The 26,992-nt window shown below is 33.7% G+C and overlaps 1 protein-coding gene and 2 pseudogenes across 1 annotated transcript; all 3 read right to left on the minus strand.

Annotated features, from left to right (window-relative positions):
- Positions 1 to 4,965: 4,965 nt before the first annotated feature.
- LOC114093546 (olfactory receptor 4A16-like) lies at positions 4,966 to 5,913 on the minus strand. The gene has a single exon (XM_027936339.2). It carries the CDS (start codon positions 5,911 to 5,913, stop codon positions 4,966 to 4,968), a length of 948 nt encoding a protein of 315 aa, XP_027792140.2.
- Positions 5,914 to 5,927: 14 nt separating this feature from the next.
- Positions 5,928 to 10,682, minus strand: LOC114093545 (protein arginine methyltransferase NDUFAF7, mitochondrial-like; annotated as a pseudogene).
- Positions 10,683 to 17,959: 7,277 nt separating this feature from the next.
- Positions 17,960 to 22,076, minus strand: LOC114093544 (olfactory receptor 4A47-like; annotated as a pseudogene).
- Between the last annotated feature and the right edge of the window lie 4,916 nt (positions 22,077 to 26,992).

A 26,992-nucleotide genomic window follows, 5' to 3' on the forward strand; every position in this document is an offset into this window, starting at 1 on the left:
GGAAAGATTTGACTAGGCACTTAATAAACAATGAATACCAAAATACTTCCCTGAGATGTTCAAATGGTCCCCAAGGTCACTTGTTCCAAATTAAATTCACCGAGGAAGTGTGCCCCAGAGAATGGATACTTTTCACATGATTCTTCCAATATATTGTATATTTTCAGAGGCCTCTCCTGGATGTTAACTTTAGGAAAGTTAATAGAAAAATAGTAATCTAAGAGCAAAGAGCAAGTTTCTCTTTGACATGTCATTCTCAAATAGACATTGCTTCTGAGGAAAATGAGAATGAGCAGAATTGAAAAGCACTCTTGGGAGACTTGATGGCAAAGGAAAAGAAGGAAATGAGAAAATGGGGGTTCTGAGGAAAGAAAGAAGAACAATAAAGTATAAAGATATTCTCATTCTTATTTCCCTATTTAAAATTTTTACTACATAAAAAATGAATAAATAAGAGAGGACACTTGTGAACTAGATGTTGTCTGGGACACCCAGAGCTCTCAACTCTTTTTTTTTCTTTTTAAATTATTATTATTTTTTATTTATATATGACAGCAGAATGTATCACAATTCTTATTACATATATAGAGCACAATTTTTCATATCTCTGGTTGTATACATAGTATATTCACACTAATTTGTGTCTTCATACATGTACTTTGGATAATAATGATCATCACATTCCACCATCATTAATTACCCCATGCCCCCTCCCTTCCTCTCCAACCCCTCTGCCCTATCTAGAGTTTGTCTATTCCTCCCATGCTCTATCCATATAGAAGTCATGCTTAAGGACCTCAAACTGAAGCCAAGACAAAAATGACTGTAACTCCAACAAAGCAGTAGTAATAAGAAACCAGAAAATGAAAATAAAACTTCAACTCATGACCTCTTCCAAAGAACTAAAAAGCAAAGAAAACTTTTACAAAAATTTGTAAATTGCGTTCTCCAAAGCAATTGTTTCTTGTAGAGATTCAGGTGCATATGATTTATTGGTGTGTGCGGGAAAATAACACCTGTAATAAAACTGGAGTATACAAAAGGAGAGATTCATATGAATGTAGACAAATTGAAGGCCAATATTATAGGAATTTTGCAGTATAAATGGCCTCAGAGATATTTAGCTCACAGTAATTAGGCTGAACTTAATTCAACCAGTAACTAGATGCAGGCAAAGATCAGCCATGATGTAGCATGCTTGTCAAATATGTATAACTTTAACCTCATAAGAAAGAAAGTATCAAATTTGAAACACATTCCCCACACACAAAAAAAATGGGTGACACTTCTCAAATTGTTGGGCAAACTAAATCACTACTAAATGGCAATTCTAAAGTAAAATAAACTGTGCAAACATAGTGACTAAATTCAAGCATCACCCTAGATTTAACCCTGAATATTCCCATCACTGCTCCCTTTGAGGATCACCCTTGGATGACTATAATGAGCAATGTTCTGCCTGAGGTCAGCCCTATGTATGCATATACATATAATCCATGTTTTCACCTTTAAAAGAAAATGTGTTAACTCTCAGATTATTCCTCACAAGCATGCAGGTGGGAATGAGAAATGTGATGAAGCAAAGGAACCAAATGAGATGGGAATTTGAGCTTTGCAGTATGAATCCCTGTTTTCCTATACTAGCCATTATAATGATGTAATAAAGAGATGTGTGACAAAAATACTGGAAAGAAGAATCAGTATTTAAGATGGTATCATTTTGGGGGGATCATAGAGAACCAGGGATTGGACTCAGGGGCACTTGGCCACTGAGCCACATCCTCAGCCCTATTTTGTATTTTATTTAGAGACAGGGTCTCACTGAGTTGCTTAGCACCTTGCTTTTTCTGAGGCTGGATTTGAACACGCTCACCACCTGATTCAGCCTCCTGAGTTTCTGGGATTATAGGCTTGTGACACCATGCTGGGCTAAAATGGTATTATTTTTTAATCTAGCAAATTCAAAAGAGTCAACTGGAAAGCTGTTCTATTTTGTAAGGGAGGTGAGTAAAGTGACTGAATTCGAGGTTAAATTTTCTTGAATACAAGTCACAGTAATGTAGAACGTAAAATGTGGAAAGGATATCTAAAGTTAAAGCAACCCAAATTACAAAGTATAAAGTCAATCAAAAAAGTGAAAGATTTATATGATGAAAACAAACAAAAAGAATTACTCAAAGCCCTATGTAAATAGACAGAGACAGTTCATGTTTCCAAATAGAATGTTTCAATGTGATTAAGATGTCAATTCTTTTCCAAATTAATTATACATTAAAGACATTATAGCCAAAAATCCTGGAAGATTTATGCCACCTTATGAAATTCTAATAATAATGTTAGAATTCATTGTTTTATTAAGAGTATTGAGTGATGGGAGTTTAATCAAATTCTGTCTATATGAACTAAAATAAAAGGATATTGGCATAGTAGCAATCAAATCTGAAGAAGGTAGTATATAAATGCATAAATATTAAACATTAGATACAATGAACACAGGAGGATTTTTTTAGGAATGTGTTATAAATGTTTTTAGGACAAAAGAAAATTGATAATGACAGTATTAATGGTAAGAAAATAAACAACCTGATTTTAAGATGGGTGAAGAATCTGAATAATCATTTCTCAAGACCAGCAGATTTATGGGAAAAAGAGTCAAAATCATTAATCACCACAGAAATGAAAATTGAAACCATAAGGAGAGACGACCTCACAGCTATAGACTGACTATTATCAAAACTATGCAAGGCAGGTATTGCTGGGGATGTGAGTAAAGGGAATGCTTGCACTACACACTGTCTGTAAGACTTTATATTGTAAGGAAAAATAAACAGCATGGAGTTCCCTCAAAAATTAAAAATTAAATCATCACAGATCCAGCAATACCACTCCTGGGTCTTTACCTACAGTGCATGAAATCAGTATCTCTAAGATACTGCACATCTATTTTCACTGCAGCATTATTGACAATAGAAAAAATATGCAATCAAGCCAAGTGTCCATCAGTGGATAGATGTGTGGATAAAGAAAAGGTGGTAAATGCACAAGCGAATAGTAGTCAGTCATAAAACAAGGACATTCTTTCATACGGGGTCACATAGATGAGCCTGCAGGACATTATATTAAGTTAAATAAGTCAGGTGTACAAATACAAACACTGTGAATTTGTATTTATATGTAGAATCTAAAAGGCTCTAACTCAGAAATAGCAGAATAGTGGTTACCAGAGCCTAGACTAAGGGAGATGGGGAGATGCTGGTCAAGGGATAGATATTTTCAATCACACAAGAGAAATATAAACTCAAGAGACCTATTATACAACATGGTGACCATAGTTAATAATAAAAAAAAAATCTGTTACTGAAAACAGCTGAAAGAGTAGACTGTAAGGGTTCTCACCACAAAAATGCTAGTTATATGAGAAAATGCATATGTAAATTAGCTTAAATTCTGAAGAGCCATTCCACAAAGTGTACATAGTTCAAAACAATAATACTTTATATCATAAATATATACAATTTTTATTTTTCAATTTGAAACTAAATAAAATATATTAAAATAAAAACGAAAATAAGATTAAAAAGTTCCCGTTCATCAAATTAAATAATACTATAAAAATATAATACAAAAAGGAGAATTTACAATATAGATAATCAATACAGAATTTGTACACAGGATTCCTAAAGGGCTTCATCAATTTAAAAATAATGTAAAAACAGTGTGGAAATTTAACAAAAAACATAGATACATATTTCATGAAAGATTATTAAAAAATGGATGTCTTCCAAATGTGAATATGTTCAGCTTCAGTAACAATATGGATTACAAACTAAAATCACAATGAGCTCAAAGTCTTGAACCCAACAATTCACATGGTCAGGCACTATTGGTGAGGACGGTCATACACTGAGGTAGGAGTTCAACTTAAAATGCAACATTTGGAAAAAAACACAATTACCTGTGAAACTCAATGCATGAACAGCCTTTTGAACATGAAAGAATTTCTTTCAATTAGAAAACTCTTACACAGCATACATGATGATCCAAATTTCAATGAAAGCAATTCTATCTTATTTGTGATGTTCCAAAATAATTGCAAACTGAGGAAAACTGGGATTTTGCACAAAATTGTAAACAAAATTTTACTTGTACTATAAAATATTAATTTAAGCTTATAAATTTTTAAGTTGAATACAAGTTTTAAGGGACAGGGACTTATGCAAAGCATTGTTTCTTTAATAATATCTTTAGCATTATGAAGACAAAATAAGAAGCTTTACCTATTCTTTGAAGAGTGGTAAAACTGCACATGATCATTAGGTCAGAGAATGACAAAAATGTTTACAACCTGAGTTAGATGTTTTTATAAAACAAAGTACCTGACTTGTAATCAAGAATTCAAATCTGTTTTCATCACTGACATCACCACTGACAAAATCATTCTCTGCTAATATCTTAAACAAAAAAAATTTCCATCCAAATATCATAAACTAAAATTTCATAGAAATTGACCACAAAACAAAATTAATCTTTAAACAAAACATATATGCAGCTACAGAAATGTGCCATATTGATAGAATAATGAGTATTAAAATTTAAGAATTATTCTTTTGGCTCCAGAAATTTATCTACCAGCTGAATTGCTTTCTGATTAATTAGGATGATATCAAATTTTCAAAAGTAGTTTCTTTTCTTTTTTTAAAAATATTTTAATATAAATTGAAAAAATGAAGTTTTAAGGTGAGCTTCCATATTATTTTTACTTATAGTAGAACAAACACCCATACCTTTTATTTATCATCCCTAATTCTCTTCAAAGTTGATCCTATACTCAAAAGATAATTTATTCTATACTTTGATAATTATAAATAAAAAGAAGCATTCCTGGAGAATACGTTGAGTTGACCACATCAACTTTTGTTAGAATTCACCACCTATGTCTTGTTTCAGAATGAGTATATAAAGGATTCAGTGTGGGGGATCCATTCTTATTTTATCTGTGGTTAACCTTTTACACCAGAGTTTTTTCATAGCATTTTTCATCTCTGCATTTCTTAAGGTGTATATTAGAGGATTCAACATGGGAGTGATAACTGTAAACACCACACTTATGGGTTTATCAATAGGAAAGGTGGAAACAGGTCTAACATAAATGAAAATACAGGGAACAAAAAAGAGGATGACCACCGTGATGTGGGAGATGCAGGTGGACAGGGCTTTGCGCCTCCCTTCCAGGCTGTAGGTTTTAAGGGAGTTTAGGATGAACCCATAGGAGATCAGGAGAAGGATAAAAATGACCATACAGATTGCTCCACCATTGGCAACCACGGTGAGACCAATAAAGTAGGTGTCAGTGCATGCAAGTTCTAATAATGGGTACATGTCACAGATGAAGTGGTCAATGACATTGGGACCACAAAAGGGGAGATGGGAAACAAAGACAAGCTGAACCACAGAGTGTACAAAACCTCCCACCCAGGCCACCACCAACAGGAGGATGCAAACCCTTCGATTCATGATGCTCAAGTAGTGCAGTGGTTTACAGATGGCCAAATAGCGATCATAGGCCATCACCACCAGAAGGAAGACCTCAGCACCCCCAAATAGGTGTTCTATGAAGAGCTGGCCCATGCATGCTGGGAAGGAAATTGTCTTTTTATCATAGAGTAAGTCTATAATCATCTTGGGTGAGACAGCAGTGGAGTAGACAGCATCCATGAGTGACAGATAGGCAAGGAAGATATACATTGGGGAGTCCAAAGAGGGGCTGGCAATGACAGTCACCACAATGAGCAGGTTGCCCACCATTGTCACAATGTAGATGAGTAAAAACATGGTGAATAATGCATTTTGTCCATCAGGATCCTGGGTGAGGCCCAGGAGGACAAATTCTGTGACGTTATTATTCTGTCCCATTTACTCTTCTACTCTTAGGCTTGCTTCAGAGATGAGAGTTCAGGAGAATAGACACTGCGATAAAATGGTGAACAGGTCGATAAATCCGCCATGTCATGGAGCACATCTTCATCTACCTTCTATAGTGGTGAAAATACAATAAACATTTAGTAAGCATCTGTTGAAGCTCTCTTCCAAGGAACCCAGTAGACTTTCTGTAGACAATTCTATTCCTCCTAATAATTTTTCTTGGGGCCTAAAGTTTAGTAGTTCTTTCTCTAACCCTTTGCTGATATTCCATAGAGGAGAGTAGTCAAAAGCCCAACAGTCATTCACATATTTAAAAATGCGTATTGAAAATATGTTCCTTCTTCACACAGAGATCAACAATCATGAATAGAGAAAGATTTCTTGCTTTCAAATACCTATTCACTATAGTAACAATAAATTCTAAAAATAGGAAGTAATGTAAAGTCAGTCCTTTGAGTTGGTAGTATCTGAGGGGAGTCACTTTACAATATTATCATAGCAATATTTACATAGCACCAGAATTAATACTTCTTCTGAAATATCTGACTCAATACAATTGCATTTGTGATTAATTAGATGATCAGTCTTTCATGTCTCAAAGGACGTTTAGTCTTCGGAAATCTCTCATTAAGTTTCAAAATACTGGACTTTAAAGTGTATCAAATAGCTACATGAGTAATTAACTCATTGCTTATTATGGCATTTATTTCATCTACTCTGTCATCCATTTCAGAAGCTATAATTCTGCCAATTTCATCTTTGCATATATCAAAATTCTTAATGCATACTCATTCATCATCCTGATTTCACCATTTATTTTAAATTAAACTGATCAAATGACTATTATCAATTACTACATGAGGTGCTAGTATTTTATTTTCAGAAATCTTAGAGTAACATAGGCAGTAAAGGAAGAGGAAATAGTAACTGAAAATAGAGGAAGTGAATAGTGGGACAAGGTCGTATATGCAAAGATTTTTAGGGACTGATAATGCTCAAAAATAGAATTTTAGTATACATACACTGAGAAGCAGCATACTCAAGTGGAAAGTACATACTTAATGGGAGAGGGCATGAGTTTCAGTTATGTTCTACGTGCAATTATAAATATGTCTCAACTTCCACATTGTAAAATATAGAAATTGACCTAGATGATCCCAGAATCCTTTCCAGTCCAACTACTTCCAACATTATTAGTACAGCACAAATTTGTTATTTTCTGCTGACATTTGTTTTTTATATTTTATAATTAAATACCAATTTCCAAGCTTATGACTGTTACTTGAAAGATGTCAGCCAAATGGTCAAGATCATTGTACTGTCATGTGTAATTAATAAAAGAAATATAGAAAGAAAGAAAGAAAGAAAGATGCCAGCCAGTAGTTATGGGGTATGATAACTATAGTGACCAAATAATAACTCTGAGTTTCTCACTGTGTACAAGATAGGACCCAAGACTTGCTTGGCGAGAAAACAAAGCACCATGAAGAATACCACTAACTTTGGAGATGCATTGGTTGCACTATAATTCCTGTTTTATTCACTTATGTCCATGTGACCATGGGCAGATGTATAAACCTCCCTGTGTCTCCACTGCATCAGTTTTATCATGGGGATTCCCTTAGCAACTACCTCTTTATTATATGTTGAGTCCTTAGAGTGCTGTTGGACATGTGGTTAAAATCTAAATAAACCACTCAGATACCTTAAATGAGAATTTATAACATTTAAGACATTAGTTGTATTTCAGTATATCACAGGAACTTTCATTGTCAGTTGTTTTATGAACTCACCTTTTGGGACTTGTCCTTGGTCCAGAAAAATGAATGCTGTTTTCACTGAGAGTGATTGTAGATATCAAGTAACTATGTGTGATCATGGAACCTATACTAACATATGACTGATGAGTGAATCTAGAAATATTTACAAGTGGTTATAGATTTACAAGTGGTTATATCTCTACATTGACTTCTCATTATCTCAGACTTAGAGAGAAGTATAAAAATGTCCAAAGTATTTGCCTAAGGTATTAGGACATTCAAAAGTCACTTACTAGAGACGTTAGGGATTGGCAATAGGGAGGGGGACATAATCTAAGCATGTTATATGTATGTACAAATAAGTCATAAATTAACTCAATATTCCATATAGTTAACATGTACCAATAAAAAATAAATGTATGATCACATCGGTTACACATCCACATTTTTATATAATACCATATTAATGTAAAAATGTGGATGTTTAACCGATGTGATTCTGCAACTTGTATTTGGGGTAAAAAATGGGAGTTCATAACCCACTTGAATCAAATGTATGGACGATGATATGTCATGAGCTTTGTAATGTTTTGAACAACCAATAAAATAATAAAAAAAAGAGAATTCAAAAATAATAAATAAATAAATAAATGTATGGGTCTCTTCAAAAACATTTACTGAATAAAGGGAGTTGAGTTTTCTTACTTGCTGGTAAAATTTCTCTGTGGAAAAACAAAGCTTCTATGTTTGCATGAAAATTGAGCTGGTTAGTATAAATTAACTTGGCCAAGCCCATTTCTTAATAGAACAAATAAGTGAATGAAACATTTAACAATACTAAAATTAGTTATGTGATTTTTCTCTTCTCAGTCAATTACGGTGAAGCAAAGAAAATGGACTTGACTTTGAGGATTCAGGGTCATTCATGTGCCTACGTACTAAGTACTGCAGCTAACAAGGCAAAGGCTGGGACTCAATCTCATGAAATAGCTGATAATGGAGATTTCTTACAGTTAGAAGCAAATCTCTTCAATCTTGCAGTCACTCAAACAGCAGCTGTCAAAGTCCCCTTTCTTTCTAATTAAAAACATGTCTCTGTATTTCTATAATCTTATCCAAAGAGAAAGAGTTTGCCCACCAACTTCTGAGGGCAGCAATGAAGAGTACAAAAACAATTTGTCACCTGAAGACCCAGATAGCAGCTGAAGACATACTTGGGTAGAACCTGAGTTTCAGAAATCAATCTTTCCACTTAGGTTTGCAAACACAGTCTACGAATGTTTACGTAGTTGCTGCTTTACATAGATTAGTTCATTAGCATATTTGGAACAAATTCAAAAGAGGTAATCTCTCCTGAACAGATTTCTTCCCTTGAACAATCCCTAGAGGAAGAAGACTTGGGTCTTGCCATGAAAGAGTAGCTGACTGACAGTGCTGTGAAAAACACTTCATGCAAAAAGAAAAATTCCAGAGTGTGATGATTAATAAACTATGATTTCCAGATTATGAAACAATTAGGGAAATCAAGTGACACTTAATCAGGCTTAAGGAAGAAATAGCCCCAGTTCCCTCACCCAGTCACACCTCAGCAAAGGAAAGCCTCACTGTGCCCAAGAAGCACTGAGGCTCAGAGGCAGGGAGCTTGGAACTGGAGAGTCTATTGAGGTCAATAAGTTCTAATTTTTGAAAATAAAGGCCATCATTTCTCTGCACTTTAGATTGGAATGAAGGCTTTTGATTAATTCTAAATCTGTGGACAGGCGATACAGAGAGTTTTAACTGCTCTGCATTCACCTGATGACTTCCACCTTGAAGTTTCTGATGAGGTAGCAAGGCAAAAAAGTTAAATCTTTCTTCCTTCTTCTTAGGATTTATTAACATATCATATCCCTGAGGTAATTGCTGTCTCATTGATGGTTCATCTTATTTATCTAAAAGAACCTTCAACCGCACATCAATACCCATATTTTTCAAAAATGTTACTTGTTCTATTGGACCCAAAGACACTACTATTTCTTATGCCATTCCGCACAAATAATGGAAATCCACATCAACTGTAAGGTTTGCTGTTCCAGGGACAGTTAAGACATCACGAAGCTTGTGGCCGCAAAATCCTCTGAAGGTGAGTCTTCATTCCATCATGACCATAATCAGCAGTCAGTATAGCACCTCCAGTTAATGCAATGTATTGAAAAAGTTCCTGAATAATAACCCTAGCATCAGGACATACTTCAACACAATCCCTTGTTTCATCATGACAGCTTCTGCAGGGGTGGTACAAGGAGCTAAAACAAAACTCAATTTATCGGAAACCTGTGGATCAGTATCAATGAATACTTCTCTCCATCCTTGTAGTGTTTTCCGAAATTTATGGACAGGAAGAACATCCAAAAATTCATGTGCCAGAGAAAAGCTGTATCCTTTCGAACATCCTGTAGGTCTTGGCCCCAGGAAATTGGAATCCCAGACTTAGAAACACCCTTCATGTGTACTAGGGATTCAGCATTTCACTCTAAGGGGATCTTCTCTTTAGTCAGTGTTAGTGCATGAGTCTCACTTAATTTTTACTCTACCAAGTGTATTGAAATGTCACAGTTTTTCAGCACAGATTTAAATTGAACACCATCAAAATATCTCCTGTGAGGGGACCCCAACTTGGGCCCCAGTTCCACCAGCTAGAAAGGTGCACTTTTTCCAGCAGTCATTCATTCACTAATGAACCATATACCTATTAGCTCCCCAAAGATCTGATTTATTTCAGGTGAAGTAATGAAATTTCCTTTTTCTCCTAGCAGTCATGGTGTACATAATGTTCCTTGGCTGGGTTGGTCAACACCTCCTTCATCTACTTGGCCACTGTGATGGGACCAGTAGACTTTATTTTGTACATAAGATGCTGCAGCATCGGGTCACCCAGTTGTTTTCTGCCAGTTCATTCCTGGAGCTGAAGTATTTCCCTCTCCAAAGGCAAGGAATGATTGTCCACAATTTCACAGCCATTTCGTGTCTGGTGGGACTTTGGTCTCTGGCCCATAGTGCCTTCAGGCTGGAGGTGAGCCCCTGAGCCCCAAGAGACTCCAAAGGAGCAACCAAGGTGCTGCAGGCAATTTCCACTGGAGCTCAGATTCTGTGGAGCCGAAGTGGCCACACAGCGGACCTAACCCACTGGGATGCTCATACTAGCTTCCACTGTTATTCCCTAAAACTGGCTTTCCATCACCTCCACCAAGCAAATCCCACTATATGTGTAGGCATGTATTGGACCTTTTGCTTCACAATACCTCAAGTACAGGATTATTTAAATATAATTCTGAACCAGGTAACGATCATCAGGTAATGAGGTCTACCAAAATTTGGCAGTTTTCAACTTACCTTACAAATGATTGAATTCAGGATCTCCAAATGTAGTATGCTTTTCTTCTAAGATAAAGAACACTAAGCATTGTGCCTCTCTTATTAATAAGTACTAAAATGCACATGAACATATATTTAATTCTGAAAAACTGTATTACACAATCTCAGTTACTGTGGCATAAATTATAACTGGAAAACAGAGAATTTCCAGCTGAATTCAAAGAACTAGTAATGCTTTCTGCTTCTATGAATGAGGTAAAAAACATTTAGCAGATCAGACAATGCCTATGACAGTCCATATTCAGAATGTATTTGCTCCAGTATGAAAAAGACATTGAAAATATCAGCAGTTGTAGATACATCCTCCAAAAATGAATACACAGTATTTCTGCTTAATTCACATCTATTGCCAATCCTAGAACACTGTATGTATGTGTGTATATATGTATGTGTGTGTGTGTGTGTGTGTGTGTGTGTGTGTATATATATATATATATATATATATATATATATATATATATATATCTTTAAAGCAAAAATCACCTGTTCTGCAATAAATCTTCAAATAAGATAAATCAGGAAAGCTAGAAAAAAATATAAAATTCATGTGCTTGAAAGCATTAAACACTAATAAGAAATGAAGTATTTGTCAGGCCAAATTTTAGAAGGAAAGTCAGATAGATAAACTGTGTTTAGGGTCTCTTTTCTCAACGATATGGGATAATTTTTAAAGTCACAAATGAAAGCTTAAAAATCAGGAGGAACATTCTTTAGAAATTGTACCCTGAAGACAAATGAAATCATGGTCTGCCACAAAGTAGAGAATTGTCCTTTGTACATGGCCAGGATTTTCATGAGACCACATGGGCTTTAACCCCTGAAGTGGTGGCAGTAAACACTACAATGTTCCTTAAAGGAACTCAGACACATTTCCATTATCTCATCTCCTGATTGGATTAAGGTTATTTGGGGTTATTACTTCTTCAACCCTAAATACCAGCTAGAAACGCAGGAAATCCTCTCTTAAAGAAGAAAGCAACATTTAAAAGTCTTGAATTTTCTGCAAATTTTTATACACAAAATATGGCATTCAAGGAAAAACAAAGAATAGAAGACAAAGGCTGATTGAAGAGAACAATAAAAACAAAAATTATTCAGATAATGAAAATATAAGCATTTTAAAATCGGCTCAGTGTGCAGAAATATGTAAATCACAGATAGATAATAAATTTATTTATAAACACTAAAATACATACCAAATGAAATTAAGGATTTGGTTGGATTTAATAGCAGATTTGACAAAGGAGAATAAAGAATTGGCAAATTGTAAGAAAGATTTAATATGCATACCAAAGAAAAACAATAAATAGATTCAGGAAGTAATATAAATTAAATACAAAAAAAGTATGAAATTTTTAGAATAATGCTGGGAAGATAACTCAGTGATAAGGTATTTACCTATCATGCACAAAACCCTGGATTTGATCCCTAGCATTCAAAAAACAAACAAAAAATTGTAACATATACTTATATATTTAATTTAATTACAATTCCAGAAAGAGAAGAGAAAGAAAATAGGAAGAGTAGGCAAAATATTTGAGCAGATATGGCCTGTAATTTTTCTGAAACTATTAAAAGATATTAAATTTTAAGTTCATGGGAAGTTAACAATTTCACGAAAATATATTTTAAAAAAACAAATTTTACACAAAGAATAATTAGATGAAGTAATCATAATACAACCACAGAAGGCCTTTCTTTTTTTTTTTTTTTTTTTACTAAAACAACATTCCACATGTATATCACGATTTCTTTATTCATTTGTCCTTTAAGGCATTTAGATTGTTTCCCTATCTTGGCTATGTGAAAATAACATAATGAAAATGAGAATACAGATGTCTGTGATATACAGCTTTAAAAACCTGTAGAAATATACTAAGAACTAAGCTTTCTGGATTATACAGTAGCTGTATTTTGAATGTTTTGAGGAATTTCCGTTAGCAACTTATATTTATGCTGATATTGTATGAGTTCCCTTTTCTCATTCATCTTGCCAATACTTATTTTTTTAATAATGGTCATCTTAACAGGTATAAAGTGATATTTTATTATAATTTTCATTTGAATTTGCATTAGTTAATAATGTTGGGCCTCTTTTATATACCTGTTAGCCATTTATATATCTTCTTGGGGAAAATGTCTATTTAGTTCCTTTGCCCATTTTTTTTAAGTTGTCAATGGACCTTTATTTTATTTATTTATATGTGGTGCTGAGAATCAAATCCAGTGCCTCACATGTGCTAGTCAAGCACTCTACCACTGAGTCACAACCCAAGTCTCCTTTGCCCATTTTTTAATTAGGTATTTTCCTTTATTTTTTTCTAATGAGTGTATGAATTGCTTGTATACTTTTTAATAATGATGCCTTAATTAATATAGCTTGCAAATATTTTCTCCCAGTATATAGACTGATTTTTAATTTTTTGCTTTATGTATTTATTTATTTACTTATTTTTGCTGTACAAAGCTGGGAATGGAACCACCATTTGAACCATCTATCCATCTTCTCGGTCTATACCCAAAAGACTTAAAAATAGCATACTACAGGGACACAGCCACATTAATGTTTATAGCAGCACAATTCATAATAGCTAAACTATGGAGCCAACCTAGATGCCCTTCAGTGGATGAGTGGATAAAAAAAATGTGGCATATATACACAATGGAATTTTACTCAGCGAGAAAAGAGAATAAAATCATGGATGACGTTGGAGAAGATAATGCTAAATGAAGTTAGCCAGTCCCAAAAAAACAAATGCCAGATGTTTTCTCTGACATAAGGAGGCTGACTCACAGAAGTTCTTAAGGAGTCATTGTATTCAGGAAAATATATTTTAAGACTGGCAATTTTTTTCTACCTACACTTTTTACTGGTATATTATACTTGTACATAATGATGGGATTTTATTTTACATATTCCTACTGGCATACAATATAGTTATATGATTTGGCCAATATCACTCTCCAGTAATTCCTCTTCTTTTCTCACATCCCTTCTTCTACTGATCTCCTTTGATTTTCATAAGCTCCACCCCAAATTTTCTTTTTCTTTTTCATCTCTAGCTCCCATATACGAGAGAAAACATATGACAATTGACTTTTAGAGTCTGGCTTATTTTTCTTAGCTTGATGTTCTCTCATTATGTCCATTCATCAATAAATACTATAATTTCATTTTTCTTTATGACTGAATAAAACTCCATTGTGTATATATATACCACATTTTTTTATCCATTAATTCATTGATGGACTACTACTGGTTCCACAGTTTGGTTATTGTGAATTGTGCTGCTTTAAACATGAGTATATTTGTATCACTATAGTAAGATGACTTCAACTCTTTAGGATAAATACAAAGAAGTGGTATAGCTGGATCACGTGGTGGTTTCATACGTAGTCTTTTGAGAAACCTCAGAAGTATGTATGACAACACTGATTTCCCTAGTGGTTGTGCTAATTTACAATTCCACCACCAGGGCCAAGGTGTTGGTTTTTCTCCACATCTTCTCCAGCATTTAATATTGCTTCCTTTCTTGATGGCTTCCTTTCTGACTGGTATGAGATGAAATATCAGTACAGTTTTAATTTTCATTTCTCTAATTGATAATTGGGTTAATTGAGTTATTTGGTTTTTACTGTTAATATTCTGTGTTCTTTATGAATTATAGATACTAAACCTCTGTCAGAGAATAACAAAGATTTTCTCCCATTTTGTAGGTTTTCTCTTTGCATTTCTAGTTGTTTCCTTTGCTGTGCAGATTGGCATTATTTCCTGAGCGTTAGGGATTCTGTTAAAAAATCATTGTCTGTGTCCTAAAAGCTGGAGTTTGACCCACATTTTCTTCCAGGAATTTCATGGGGTTTTTTTTTGTCTAATTCCTAGATCTTTAATCCATAAATTGACTTTTGTGCTTGGTGAGAGATAAGGCTCTAATTTCATTTTTCTACAGATGGATAACCAGTTTTCCTAGCACCATTTTTTTTTTAAAAGGCTGCCTTTTCTCCAATGCACGTTTCTGGCACCTTTGTCAAGGATCAGATGACTGTAGATGCGTGGGTTTGCTTTATGTCTTCTATTCTGCAACAGTGATCTATGTGTCTATTGCTATCCAGTACCAAGCAGTTTATGTTCCTACAGCTCTGTAATATAATTCAAAGTCAGGCATTGTGATGCCTCCAGATTTGCTTTTTTGGCTTAGCATTGATTGGGCTCTAGTGAATCTTTTATTCTTCCCAATAAATTTTAGGACTATTTTTCTAGTTTTCTGGAGAATAAGACTGTGCAATTTCTTAAAAGAAGTATTAAAAACCAGAAGATAAAAGAAACGGCATCTTCACCATGCTAAATGAAAATGAATCTCAACATAGCTTTAAATATTGATTTAAAAAACCCAAAGAAATGATTGCAAAATACAAAGACTTTCCTGATTGAATGATAACACAAGAGATTTTTACCACCAACCAACTATGCTATAGAGAGAGATCTGTGGAACAATCTTCAGGAAGAAGGAGAAAGTTCTAAACTGGAAAAAAAAGAAAAAAGGAAATGCAGGAAAGAATGGAGGGCAGAGGGTGAAGCTCAGTGGTGGAGCACACATTCAGCATGTGCAAAGCCCTGGTGCTGCACCCAACACCAAAAAAGAAAAAAAGTTGATATTACTGAAAAGGTAATAAGGGGAATAAATCCAAATGAATCTTACCTAGATGTGACATCAATAAATGCAAAGCAAATAAGAATATGATGGATTTATATCAAAATACATGACCAATTTTGCTTAAAAAATTAATAAGCAAATTTCCCCTGTCTATAAAACAGAATTTAATGGGAAGAGCCTTAAGAGGAAAACATCTTAAATAACAAAATAAAAAGATAAGGGTAAAATAGTGGAATAAGCTGCACACATTCTGAACGAAAGAACATTGTTTCTGTGCAAATATCAGACAAAAACAAGACATTTTAATTGATTGAATTAAAAGGAGAAACAGACAAATCAGCAATAATACAAAACTTAAGCACAACTTATAAATGCAAGAATATGTGTACGTGTTCTTAAAGATGTTTTAACTTTAAACATCATTAACATAACTGATCTAATGAGATAAGAGAACAGTGCACACAATAACTGAAAGGTCCACATTCTTTTCAAATGCACAAGAAACATTTTTCAAAATCCTTGTCATTTCAAGTCAACTCATTCTTAACTACAGAACATTTACTCTGGTAAATAAAGTAAAGCAAATTACCCACGGGCATAGAATTCACTAGTGTAAAAACATTTCTTTTCAGCTTAAGTAATTGACAGAATTAAACTTTGGAATGGCCTACTAAAGGCTGAGTCATGAGGACACTTAGAAGACGACTCATTACATCTGAGTCATAATGCACACCTAGGGCACCATGTATCCTTGTGAGACAATATCCCCACACTAACAAACATCCTCCCATGCAGCCTGAGACTTTGCCCTTCTTCATTCCATGATATACAAAATTTATTTCCACACACATTCTTCTAATTCCTACCCAAATACATTATCTAGTTTCTGCGATTGCAATTGAACAATCTTCTTCCTTTTAGAACAACACCACATTTCCTAGTTGCAGTCTAGTGACACTGGAGCCTAACTATTGAAGTGGAGGTAATAGGGCACGAATCCTTTGCAAACTGGGTTTATGCATCTTGTGCACACCTTAAGGAGGATAACATCCGAAGGTTCCTAACAGCAGTCTTAACTGGAGAAATAAATCCTAAACCCTTTTTTTGGTAAATGGTGAGCAGGGCAATACAACCCCATATGCAGGCATACCTCCGAGAGATTATACTGAATGACTCTTCCTTTCATGAAATTGCCATAGTATGCATTGATGGTTGATAGCATTCTACTCATAGCTGAACTTCTTTCAATATTGACATCAATGACTTTTAACCCTGTAATGTAGACAATATCCTAAACCATTTTTTGTCATTTCAGCAATATTCCAAACATATTCTTCAGAAATACATTCCATCTTAAGAAATCACTTTGTTTTTCTCTTATCCACAAGAGGCAATGTTTCATATGTGAAGTTTTATCATGAGTTTGCAGCAAGCTGTTCACCTCTTCAGACTTCACTCCTGAATCTAGTTCTCTTACTATTTCCAACACATTTGCAGTTACTTCCTTTAATGAAGTCTATAACCCTCAAAGTCATCCATGAGGGTTGGAATCAACTTTCAAATTCCTGTTAATGTTGCTATTTTGGTCTCCTCCATGAATCATGAATGTTTTAGTAGTGTTTACAATGGTGGATCCTTTCCAGAAGGTTTTCAACTTATTTTGTCAGGTCTAGGAGAAAAATCACTATCTTATATGGCAGCTACAGCTTTTTAAAATGCATATATACATATAAATGTTTTCCAGTAGTATCTAGACAATCTTGAGTCCTGATTCTCTGATACTTCCAGGGGCTGTGCATCAATGGTTCAGTGTCAGGTGGGGGAATCTCATCCAGGGCCAAGATGGAGTTATCTCACCCAAGAACATCACCCAGAGCAAGGGAAGGCCTGGCTCATTCTTATCTGGACTAGACCATTTGCTAAAGCAATCAAGCCTGTTATGAATAGTTGATTAAGAAATCAAGTGACAGAATTCTATTATGAAATACCTGTTTGTATTCTGAAATTGTATTATTCTATTTGTATTCTATTGTATTCTATCTGTATTATTTGTATTCTGAAATTCTATTATTCTATTATGAAAGACCTGTTTGTATTAAAGTGGAAATTGTAGATTCCCCCAAAGTACATTGAATAATTTTTAAAATAAATTTTATTATATATATCGAAGGTACAACAACATGGTATTATCAGAACAACTATAGTCTACTAATTTATCAAAAATTCTGAACACAATAAACTGTTATTAACTATAATCCTGGGGCTGTGCATTAGATCTTTTGACCTGTTCATATCTGGTACTTTGCATCCTTGGATACATGTTTCCTGATTTTCTCCTTCATAAAACTTACCCTAGTACCCTGATTTCTACTATTTTGTTTTCTTTCTGTATAAATTTGATCTTTTTAACTTATTTTGAGTTAAATCTTGAGATTCACCCATTTACCAGCTCACTGATATAGAATATTTTCAGTCCACACCACATGAAGGAGAAGAAATGCCTAATTAACTCCAGCAACTCCTGAATTCCAAGCCCACCAAATTTTGAAATAAAATGAAATAGTAATTATTTTAAGTAACAAAAGGCTGGAACCTTGCCTTATATGAAATAATGTTTAAAAGTGGAATCTCAATGTGTGATGATACTGTAACAAATATTATATACTGATGTATGTGTTATCAAATATAGATCTGTGTATATTCATGCAAAGGTGCTTGTATTCAGATGGATATAGTCAAAGGTATTATTGGATACAAGCCTGTATGTGCCCATACAGATTAATATGTTAAATGCAGACCCAAGCATGTAATCAGATACAGGGTGCCATGTGGTCAGACACATATGTCTATATACAGATCTAGGCCTGTGGCATTATACTGCAATTACTGGCAATAAAAGTTACTGAGTCCTTTCTGATCACTTCATTAAAAACGGAAATCAAACATGAATAAAATGCCCTTTTAAATTAGAAAAAAAGGCAAATAAGTAGAATCTATGATGATGATTAAAACTCAGTTGAGATTTATCGATCAAGGCTTAATAATAGTGTAATATTCTGGATGAGAAAAGTAGACATTATTATATACTACATTCTTCAAAATTAATATGGAATATCCTGTAGTTCTAAATTTAATTTTATTCTAAGTTTCTAAATTTTACAAAATAATCTTGAGTTTTGTCAGGAAGACTAAGTGCTTATGAATTGCAAGAAATTTTTGAAAAGGGTGAGTATTTGGTAGAAACTATCCCTAATATGTAGAAATGAGTATGAAAAATCCTTGACCATTGAAATAGTGTGTTAGTGATAGAAAGGTGATTTTTTTAGAAAATAATAAAGAAATAGTTCAAGTTTAAACATTCTAGATGTAAAATTTGACATATCAAAAGAAATTTCATATTATTACTGATAAATTAATAATGAACAAATTGCATTGGCAGATTATTTACTTACTTGAGGGAAATAAGCATAGATATATCCTTATAACAAAATAAATCACTGATAGGTTGGAACAGAAAATTTCCTGAAAAGTTATTTAAAAATTAGATGTCAAAATTTGTAACGTTACTGGCAGGAGATGGAGGCTTCTCATGTACATTGATAGTAGTATTGAAAAAGTAAAAGATATTAAGATAAAACATCTGTATATAAAAAACTCAATGATAACATAATAAGGTAAATATGTATTGCACATGTCAAAGAAGATTATATATATGCATATTTAATACAGAAAGAATTCATCAAAATCCATCAGTGAACATAAAAAGATAATTAGATTTATCTCATCACTCATTATAATTCAATAAAATTTGAAAGTTAATTGCATATCCAAATATGGAGGAATGGATTGTATAAACTCTGGTATGATTGAATGTTATTTGGGGAATAGTCTATATTTGGAAACAATTTGAAATGATATAATAAATCTCCATGTAATAATAATGTGGACAAAATGATATTACAAATTATTCATACAGTGTGATTTATCAGTAAAAACATTCATTTCTCCAAAGTCTCTGTGCCTTATGAATATGAACTAAACAGGGGAAACAGGAAAAATGAGTTTCTTTGGCAAGATTTTTTACCATATTAGGAGCAGACAATAATTTATTTCAAGCCTGAGTCAGAAAAAATGTCACAAAGATTGTATAAATGAGAATTCTATCAAATAAAACAATATGTCTAAACTCTTTATTACCGAATAATCCATACTGTATTAATAAAGAAGGTTGAAATCTCCAAACACAAACTCATGACAAGAAGATAGAAACATTAAGTACCGTATTATATACTGCATGAAATCATACTGTACCCAATAAATATGTACAATTCTTGGTGTTAATCAAACATTTTTTTTAAGTTTAAGAAAATAAATATGCTAATTACCCTGACTTAATATTACACATTGTATGCATGTGTAAAATTATCACATATTTTCTATAAATATGTAGAATTAAAATTTTATGATTAATCGTAAAATTGTATAATTTGAAAAAGTTAAAATACAGGGATTAGAATGAAAATTAATCTTTATTGCCAGCATCTTTCTTGCCAGTATTTTCCAAAATATCTAGTGTCAATCTTTGCATTATATGCTTGTACCTCCAGGATTCTGATAACTTTGCATATAAAAGATAGAGCCTGGTCTCTTTTTGAAGGCCATAAACCTATAACAAAGAGATGGGCATGTCAAAAAATAGTAGAGGCCTCATCAGATATTCTAAACTGTATGGGAAGATTAATGGAGTATTTTTATCCTTATGAAAAACATGACATCCAACACAACTACTTCATCTGAGGTATTCATTGGATTTTCCAACTGGGAAAATAAGTACAATTTAGTTGTTTTTCTGCATTTCTTCATTCATATTCTTTTATATTCTTAACTTCCTATGATGAATATTAAAACTGAAGTATTATTCCTTTTCAACCCTAATATAAAAATAAAGTATGTACCTCAACATTAAAATGATTTATTAATGTTGTGTGCATTAGTTAGGAAAGGAATAGACCAAGTATTTATAAAATATTTACATATTATTTCTTATTTTATTCTTTCAAATTTTTGATAAGAACTATTAATTCTGAAAAAAGATTGATTTTTTTAAAAAAATAATTGAGAACATCTTCCATTAAGTAAAATAAAATTACAATATCAATTATGGCACATAAATCTATAGTCTCAAGAGAACCATTTTATACCCAAAAAATGAACATGTGTTTTCCAAAACAATCCTGACAATCTTAAAAATATATGTGGATCATTGGAAAATTCACATACCGAAAGCTTGTGGTCATGCACAATTACTACACCTGAAAGAAATCTTACTACAATGAAAGAATGATACATGGCTTTCCCGAAAGAAACAGCTCTTTGTTGAAAATGGGTGCTACGTTTCTCTGCCACCTCACATTCGTTTTGGAGTCCAGAGTTTCTTCATGGAATTTTTCATCTCTGCATTTCTTAGGGTGTAGATTAAGGGGTTCAACATAGGGGTGATAACAGTGTAAAACACAGTCAAGGATTTATCGATGGGTAAGGTAGAAGGAGGTCTCACATACATAAAAATACAAGGAACAAAGAAGAGGATCACCACAGTGATGTGTGAGCCACAGGTAGACAAGGCTTTGCGTCTCCCCTCCTGACTAAGATTCTTCAAGGAATGCAGGATGACCCCATAGGAAATAAGCAAGAGAACAAAGATGACCACACAGATCACCCCATCGTTGGCAACCACTGTAAGGCCAATAGCATAGGTGTCAGTGCAGGCAAGTTTTAGTAAGGGGTACATGTCACAGATGAAGTGGTCAATGACATTGGGGCCACAAAATGGAAGGTTGTAAACAAAGAGAAGTTGAACTACAGCATGCACAAAACCCCCAACCCAGGCCAACAGCAGGAGTAGAACACACACCCGTTGGTTCATGATGGTCAGATAATGCAGAGGTTTGCAGATGGCCACTTATCGGTCATAGGCCATGACCACCAGGAGTAAAATCTCAGCACCACCAAATAAGTGTCCTATAAAAAGCTGGGTCATACAAGCTTGGAAGGAAATGGTTTTCTTCTCATAGAGTAAGTCTATAATCATATTCGGGGTAACCGTAGTAGAATAAACAGCATCCATAAATGATAAGTAGCCAAGAAAGAAGTACATAGGAGCATCCAAGGCCGGGCTGACCACCACAGTCACAACAATGAGTAGGTTGCCTGCCATCGTCACCATGTAGATGACCAAGAACACCACGAATAATATTCTCTGACCCTGGAGGCTCTGAGTGAGCCCCAAGAGGACAAATTCAGTCACATTGTTCCTGTGTTCCATGTGTGCTTCTGGATGTCATTATTTCACTGATAAGAACAAAATTATCTGCAAATAGATTTATTACTAGTGACTATGAAATTTAAGGATAACTTCCTTATGTATTACATAAATAGGCATTACAACTTACTATGTTTTAGGCCTGTCAGAGATTATAAAATTATAAGAGTGATTAAAGCATTATGCGTAGCTTCAGAGATCTTACAGACTAAAGAGAGAGGAATAAGAAATTAAAGGCATATGTAGAGAATGATTTTTAAATAAATGACTCTGCCGCAACTAGATTTCCACTTGTATCTAGTAAAATTGCAAATATGGATAATACTATAAATAAAAATAAAATGAAAATGGATTAAAGATCCAACATAAAACTAAAGCAAGCTTTAGTTTATATTTATTTTTAGGTTAATAAAAGGGAGATGACTTTGCACCTTCTAGGCCTAGTAAAATCTCAGGGAGCTCATTTGTAGAGTGCTTGCCCAGCATGCATGAGGCCCTGGGTTCAAATCCAGAACCATGAAAAAAAAAGGAAAGAGCAATCTTCTCAAATAATAAAATTCCAAATAAATACATTTGACAAAATCAAAATTTTTTAAATAATTTAGCAAAGGATACCATAAAGCCAATAGTAAAAAGGTATGTGGAGCCAAGATGTACATTTTAGAAGACATACAGAAAGGTAATATCTAAAATAGACAAAGGGCTTTAAGCAATTAATACATAAAAGACAAATAAATAGTAATGTAGAACAAGGATATGAATAATCAATTAAAAGAGAAACACATCCATATGGCCACGAAACATAGAATAAGATGCTGAAACTCACCTGTTAACATAAAAATTAAGAAAAGACATTACTTTATATCTATCAGACTGACAAAAATGTAGTTGGTAAAAATGAAAAGGAAATTTTCTTACACTGCTAGCAAAATATAAATTGTATAACAGTTTTGATATAATTTGACAAATTCTGAAAGTAAAAATACATGTACATTTTATATCTGTAATGACACTTCTGTTCCATAAAATCTACTCCATAAAAATAAAATCCCCAGCACATAGGATATTTTCATGGCAGGTTTTGAGGCTTTATTTTTAATGGCATCTAAAAAAATAAAACTTCCAAATTCAAAGTGAATTTCAACAAAGAAATGCTTGAATAGAACTTCTATCAAATGGAAAATAGCCATTTAAAAATAATAATTACAGCTATGTTAATATTCTTAAAGAAAATGTCCCAGGTTATTGTTTAATAAGAAATAAACAAACATAGAATTATGTATAATAAGATTGTTATAAAGCAATAATAAAAATATCATACATTCATCCACTTACAAATGTCTATAATTTTATTAGTATGGAAAAATATGGAGAGATATGTGTTTTGTTGCAAACATTCTTACATCTGTGTTATTGATGCAGGGAGAAGCAAGGAATTGAGTGTAAAAGGATGAAAATGACAAGAGAGGAGAATCCAAGCTAGAGAGAGACTCACACAGAGAGAGAAAGAGAGATTACACACACACACACACACACACACAACCTTACATAATCAGTAAAATCAACATTCACTAGCCCAGTTATCCCTTAAAATAATTCTGGTAATGACAATCAGTTACTCATAATCCTCTCTTGATAGTCACTTCCTTCTGACTGCATAATTCTCCCCTGCTTGCTCTTCATAAACGTGGATTGTCTGTGTTCCCAACCACCTTCCGTCTCTTTGCTCATGCAATAGATCTGGTCTCCACTACCATTCTTCAGTACATGGCTCCTATAATTTCTCCCTCCATTTCCTGTATCATCATTTTTTCTGCTTCTTCTGCATAATTCTCTAAGCCTATTTAAAAAGAAATATCCAAATCCATTCATGCCCACATCTCTTTCAAGCGAGCGCTCCACATCCATGCCCTGTATACACAACCCTGTATACACAACCCTATGATTTACTGAATCCAATAGTCACCTTCAGTCTTGGCAGGAGATCTGCTATTCTTCTGACCTAAAGTAACAGCTTGCTGACTTACGTTTTACAATGGGTTCTTGAAAGTCACAGATGTTACATCATCCGCTAATTTTTAACATGCCAAAAAATACTTAGAGAATAATTCAGTTGGCTTTATGAGGTGATTCACAAACACCTACCTGTACATTAAAATATCTCCCAAATGGTTCCACTTGAAATTAGTTTCTAAGAACAAATCAGTTAGAGAAAATAAATTCATTCTGGGATTTTATAATATTAAAATATCCAAAAATAATATTACAGATTTGAGTCAATTCAAAACACAAAAATGTATTTTAGCAATCACAAAAAACCCCTAGTGATTATTAAAATTACATAGAAAATCTTACGAAAACAACTTTTGCAATTTGTATTTTATACTAATACAAATGAAATAGCCTTTAAAGCATTTTGATTCTTAGTCAGGTATACTAGTCTGTTTTCATGCAGCATAACTGAATCTTGGATTGTCTAAACAATGAAGAATAATTCTGATCCCTATCTTATTATGTTTCTAGTTTATCATTTCAATTTAAAAACTAGTCAAGTGAATATTGATGTAGACAACCATCTTTGAGGTAAGGGCAGAGGTCTGAGCACACTTTATCTAGATTTGAACCACAGCACATATTGTCAAATCATGCAAGTGCTGCCTCTCCAAGGGTGACTTTTCTCTAATTAAATTCATTGGGACCTTCAGTATAATTCTGAGTGTAGACTATGCATCTCCAGAGATGCCACAAGAATAATAACTATGCAGAACAAGATTTACAAAAACATGGGCTCTGGGGAAAAGATCCTAAATGAACATCTTGAGGTCAAATCACCAAAAGGAGTCTAGTGTGAACAGAAATGAAATTGTACAAACTTTCCTATAAAAATTGTGACCTGCAAAATAGGTGAATTCAGTGAGTATACAGTTTAACTTCTGGGTTTTCAGTTGACTTCTGTACCCACAATCAGATAGTGAGGGGAACTGATTTCAGAGGACAAGTCACTGAAAAATCCATTCAAGTGCAGATGAAGTGGGTTCACCGCTCAAAAAAAAAAAAAGCTCATATTTATCACATAGTTTCAAATGGAACAATTGATAGTATGTGTATTAGTAGAGGATCAGGGAATGAGAAAACAGGGGTAGGATGATTCTAAATATTTCCATGTGTTTAAAGAACATTCACCAAAATACACTGGAGCATAACATCCATTGATAAATATTTCAAAGTACTTAAATCAGATAGAATATATATCTGATTATAAAGAACTTAACTAATTATTGATTAAAAATGTAACTAAATTTTCCCCAATTATTACAAATTTAGCAACCCAAGTGATTTGAAACACAATAATCTAACTGCAGATTGAAGAGTGACCACCATTAACGTCCAGGGATAGGAGTGGGGAGAGAGAGGAGATTGGAGGGGTGAGAGACAGGAGGTTTGGGGGAATTTGGGAGTGAAATTGACCCATTTTGTTTTTATGTATGTGCAAACATATCACAACGAAACTCATCATTCCATGCAATTGAGATGCAACTATAAATTAAAAAATAGTCTAACTATAAATCTCACTGTAATATATTTTACAAGTAGAAACACATGTGAAGAAATGCTCATCTGCACTGGGAATTAGTCATATTTTAGCTAGTACCATCAGCATTATTTTCTGTTTTTAAATTTTCAAAGATATACAGTTATACACCTATTGATGTATAATTGCCAAATAGGAATCACATATACTTCATGAGTATAACTAGATTTTTTGATATTTGTATATATTGTGAAATAATCACTACAATTATACAAATCACCTCAGATAGCTATTATTTTCTTTCACTTATTTTTGTGGTTAGAACACTAAAAACCTATCCTTTTAGGAAATGTCAAGTATACAATACAGTCTTGGTAACTGTGGCTACCATGCTCTATTTCATTTATCTCACGCACTGGAACTCTGTAGCCTTTACTACAACCTACAAAGCACCCAGGCTTCCTTGTAGCCTTTCCCATCTTCTCTCCTTCTCTAGGCCTTAACAGCAGCACTCTGCTCTCTGCTTTTATGTGTTTGACATTTTATATTCCACATTTAAGTTAGATCAACCTTAGTTGTTCTGACTCTGACTAACATAATGTCCCCTGGGTACACATGACAGGCTATCTTTGCAATTTAGGGCTAAATTACATATAATATGCATGTGTATAGTATATCTCTTTATTCATTCATTTAAAATGGACATGCCAGAGTTTTCACGTGCTAGTTATTTTTTTTAATATTTTTTTAGTTGCCAATGAACTTTTATTTTATTTATTTATATGCGGTGCTGAGACTCGAACCCAGTGCCTCACACATGCTAGGCAAATGCTCTACCACCGAGCCACAGTATTCTGACATTTAGCAAATATTTTTTAACTGAACTGAACTAATCCTTGACTGTCCCCAACTACTGCCTGAGCAGCTGGTAGATGGATCTCAGAACTCTTGAGGTGAGCTGGTTAGTGAGGGGGGAGATGATAGAAGCTTACAGGAGAGGTGAGAACAGAGTAGCAAGGCTAATAACATAACACTTCTTAAGTACAAAATGTGCTTCCAAGAACTTCATGTCCAGATTCCAAAAGACAGCATACTCAAGGGAAAATTCCATACTCAGCATGAGAATGCATGGGTTTGTCATTTTCTAAATGTAATTACAAGTAGGTTTCAGTTGACACAGTGGAAAAGAAAGGGATTGAACTAGATGATGTCAGCATCATTGCCTGTCCAACTATCTACAACACTATTTGGGTATTAACCTTACTTTTTTCTAATCTATTGACATTTCTTCTTTTTTAACATTTCCATAACCAAATAACAACTTCTGAGCTTATTACAGTTTCTTGGAAATGGTTAGGTGAATGGAATGTGATAACTACTGTTTAAA

The sequence above is a fragment of the Marmota flaviventris genome, chromosome 9 (genome assembly GCF_047511675.1).
Source record: "Marmota flaviventris isolate mMarFla1 chromosome 9, mMarFla1.hap1, whole genome shotgun sequence".
Lineage (NCBI taxonomy): Eukaryota > Metazoa > Chordata > Mammalia > Rodentia > Sciuridae > Marmota > Marmota flaviventris.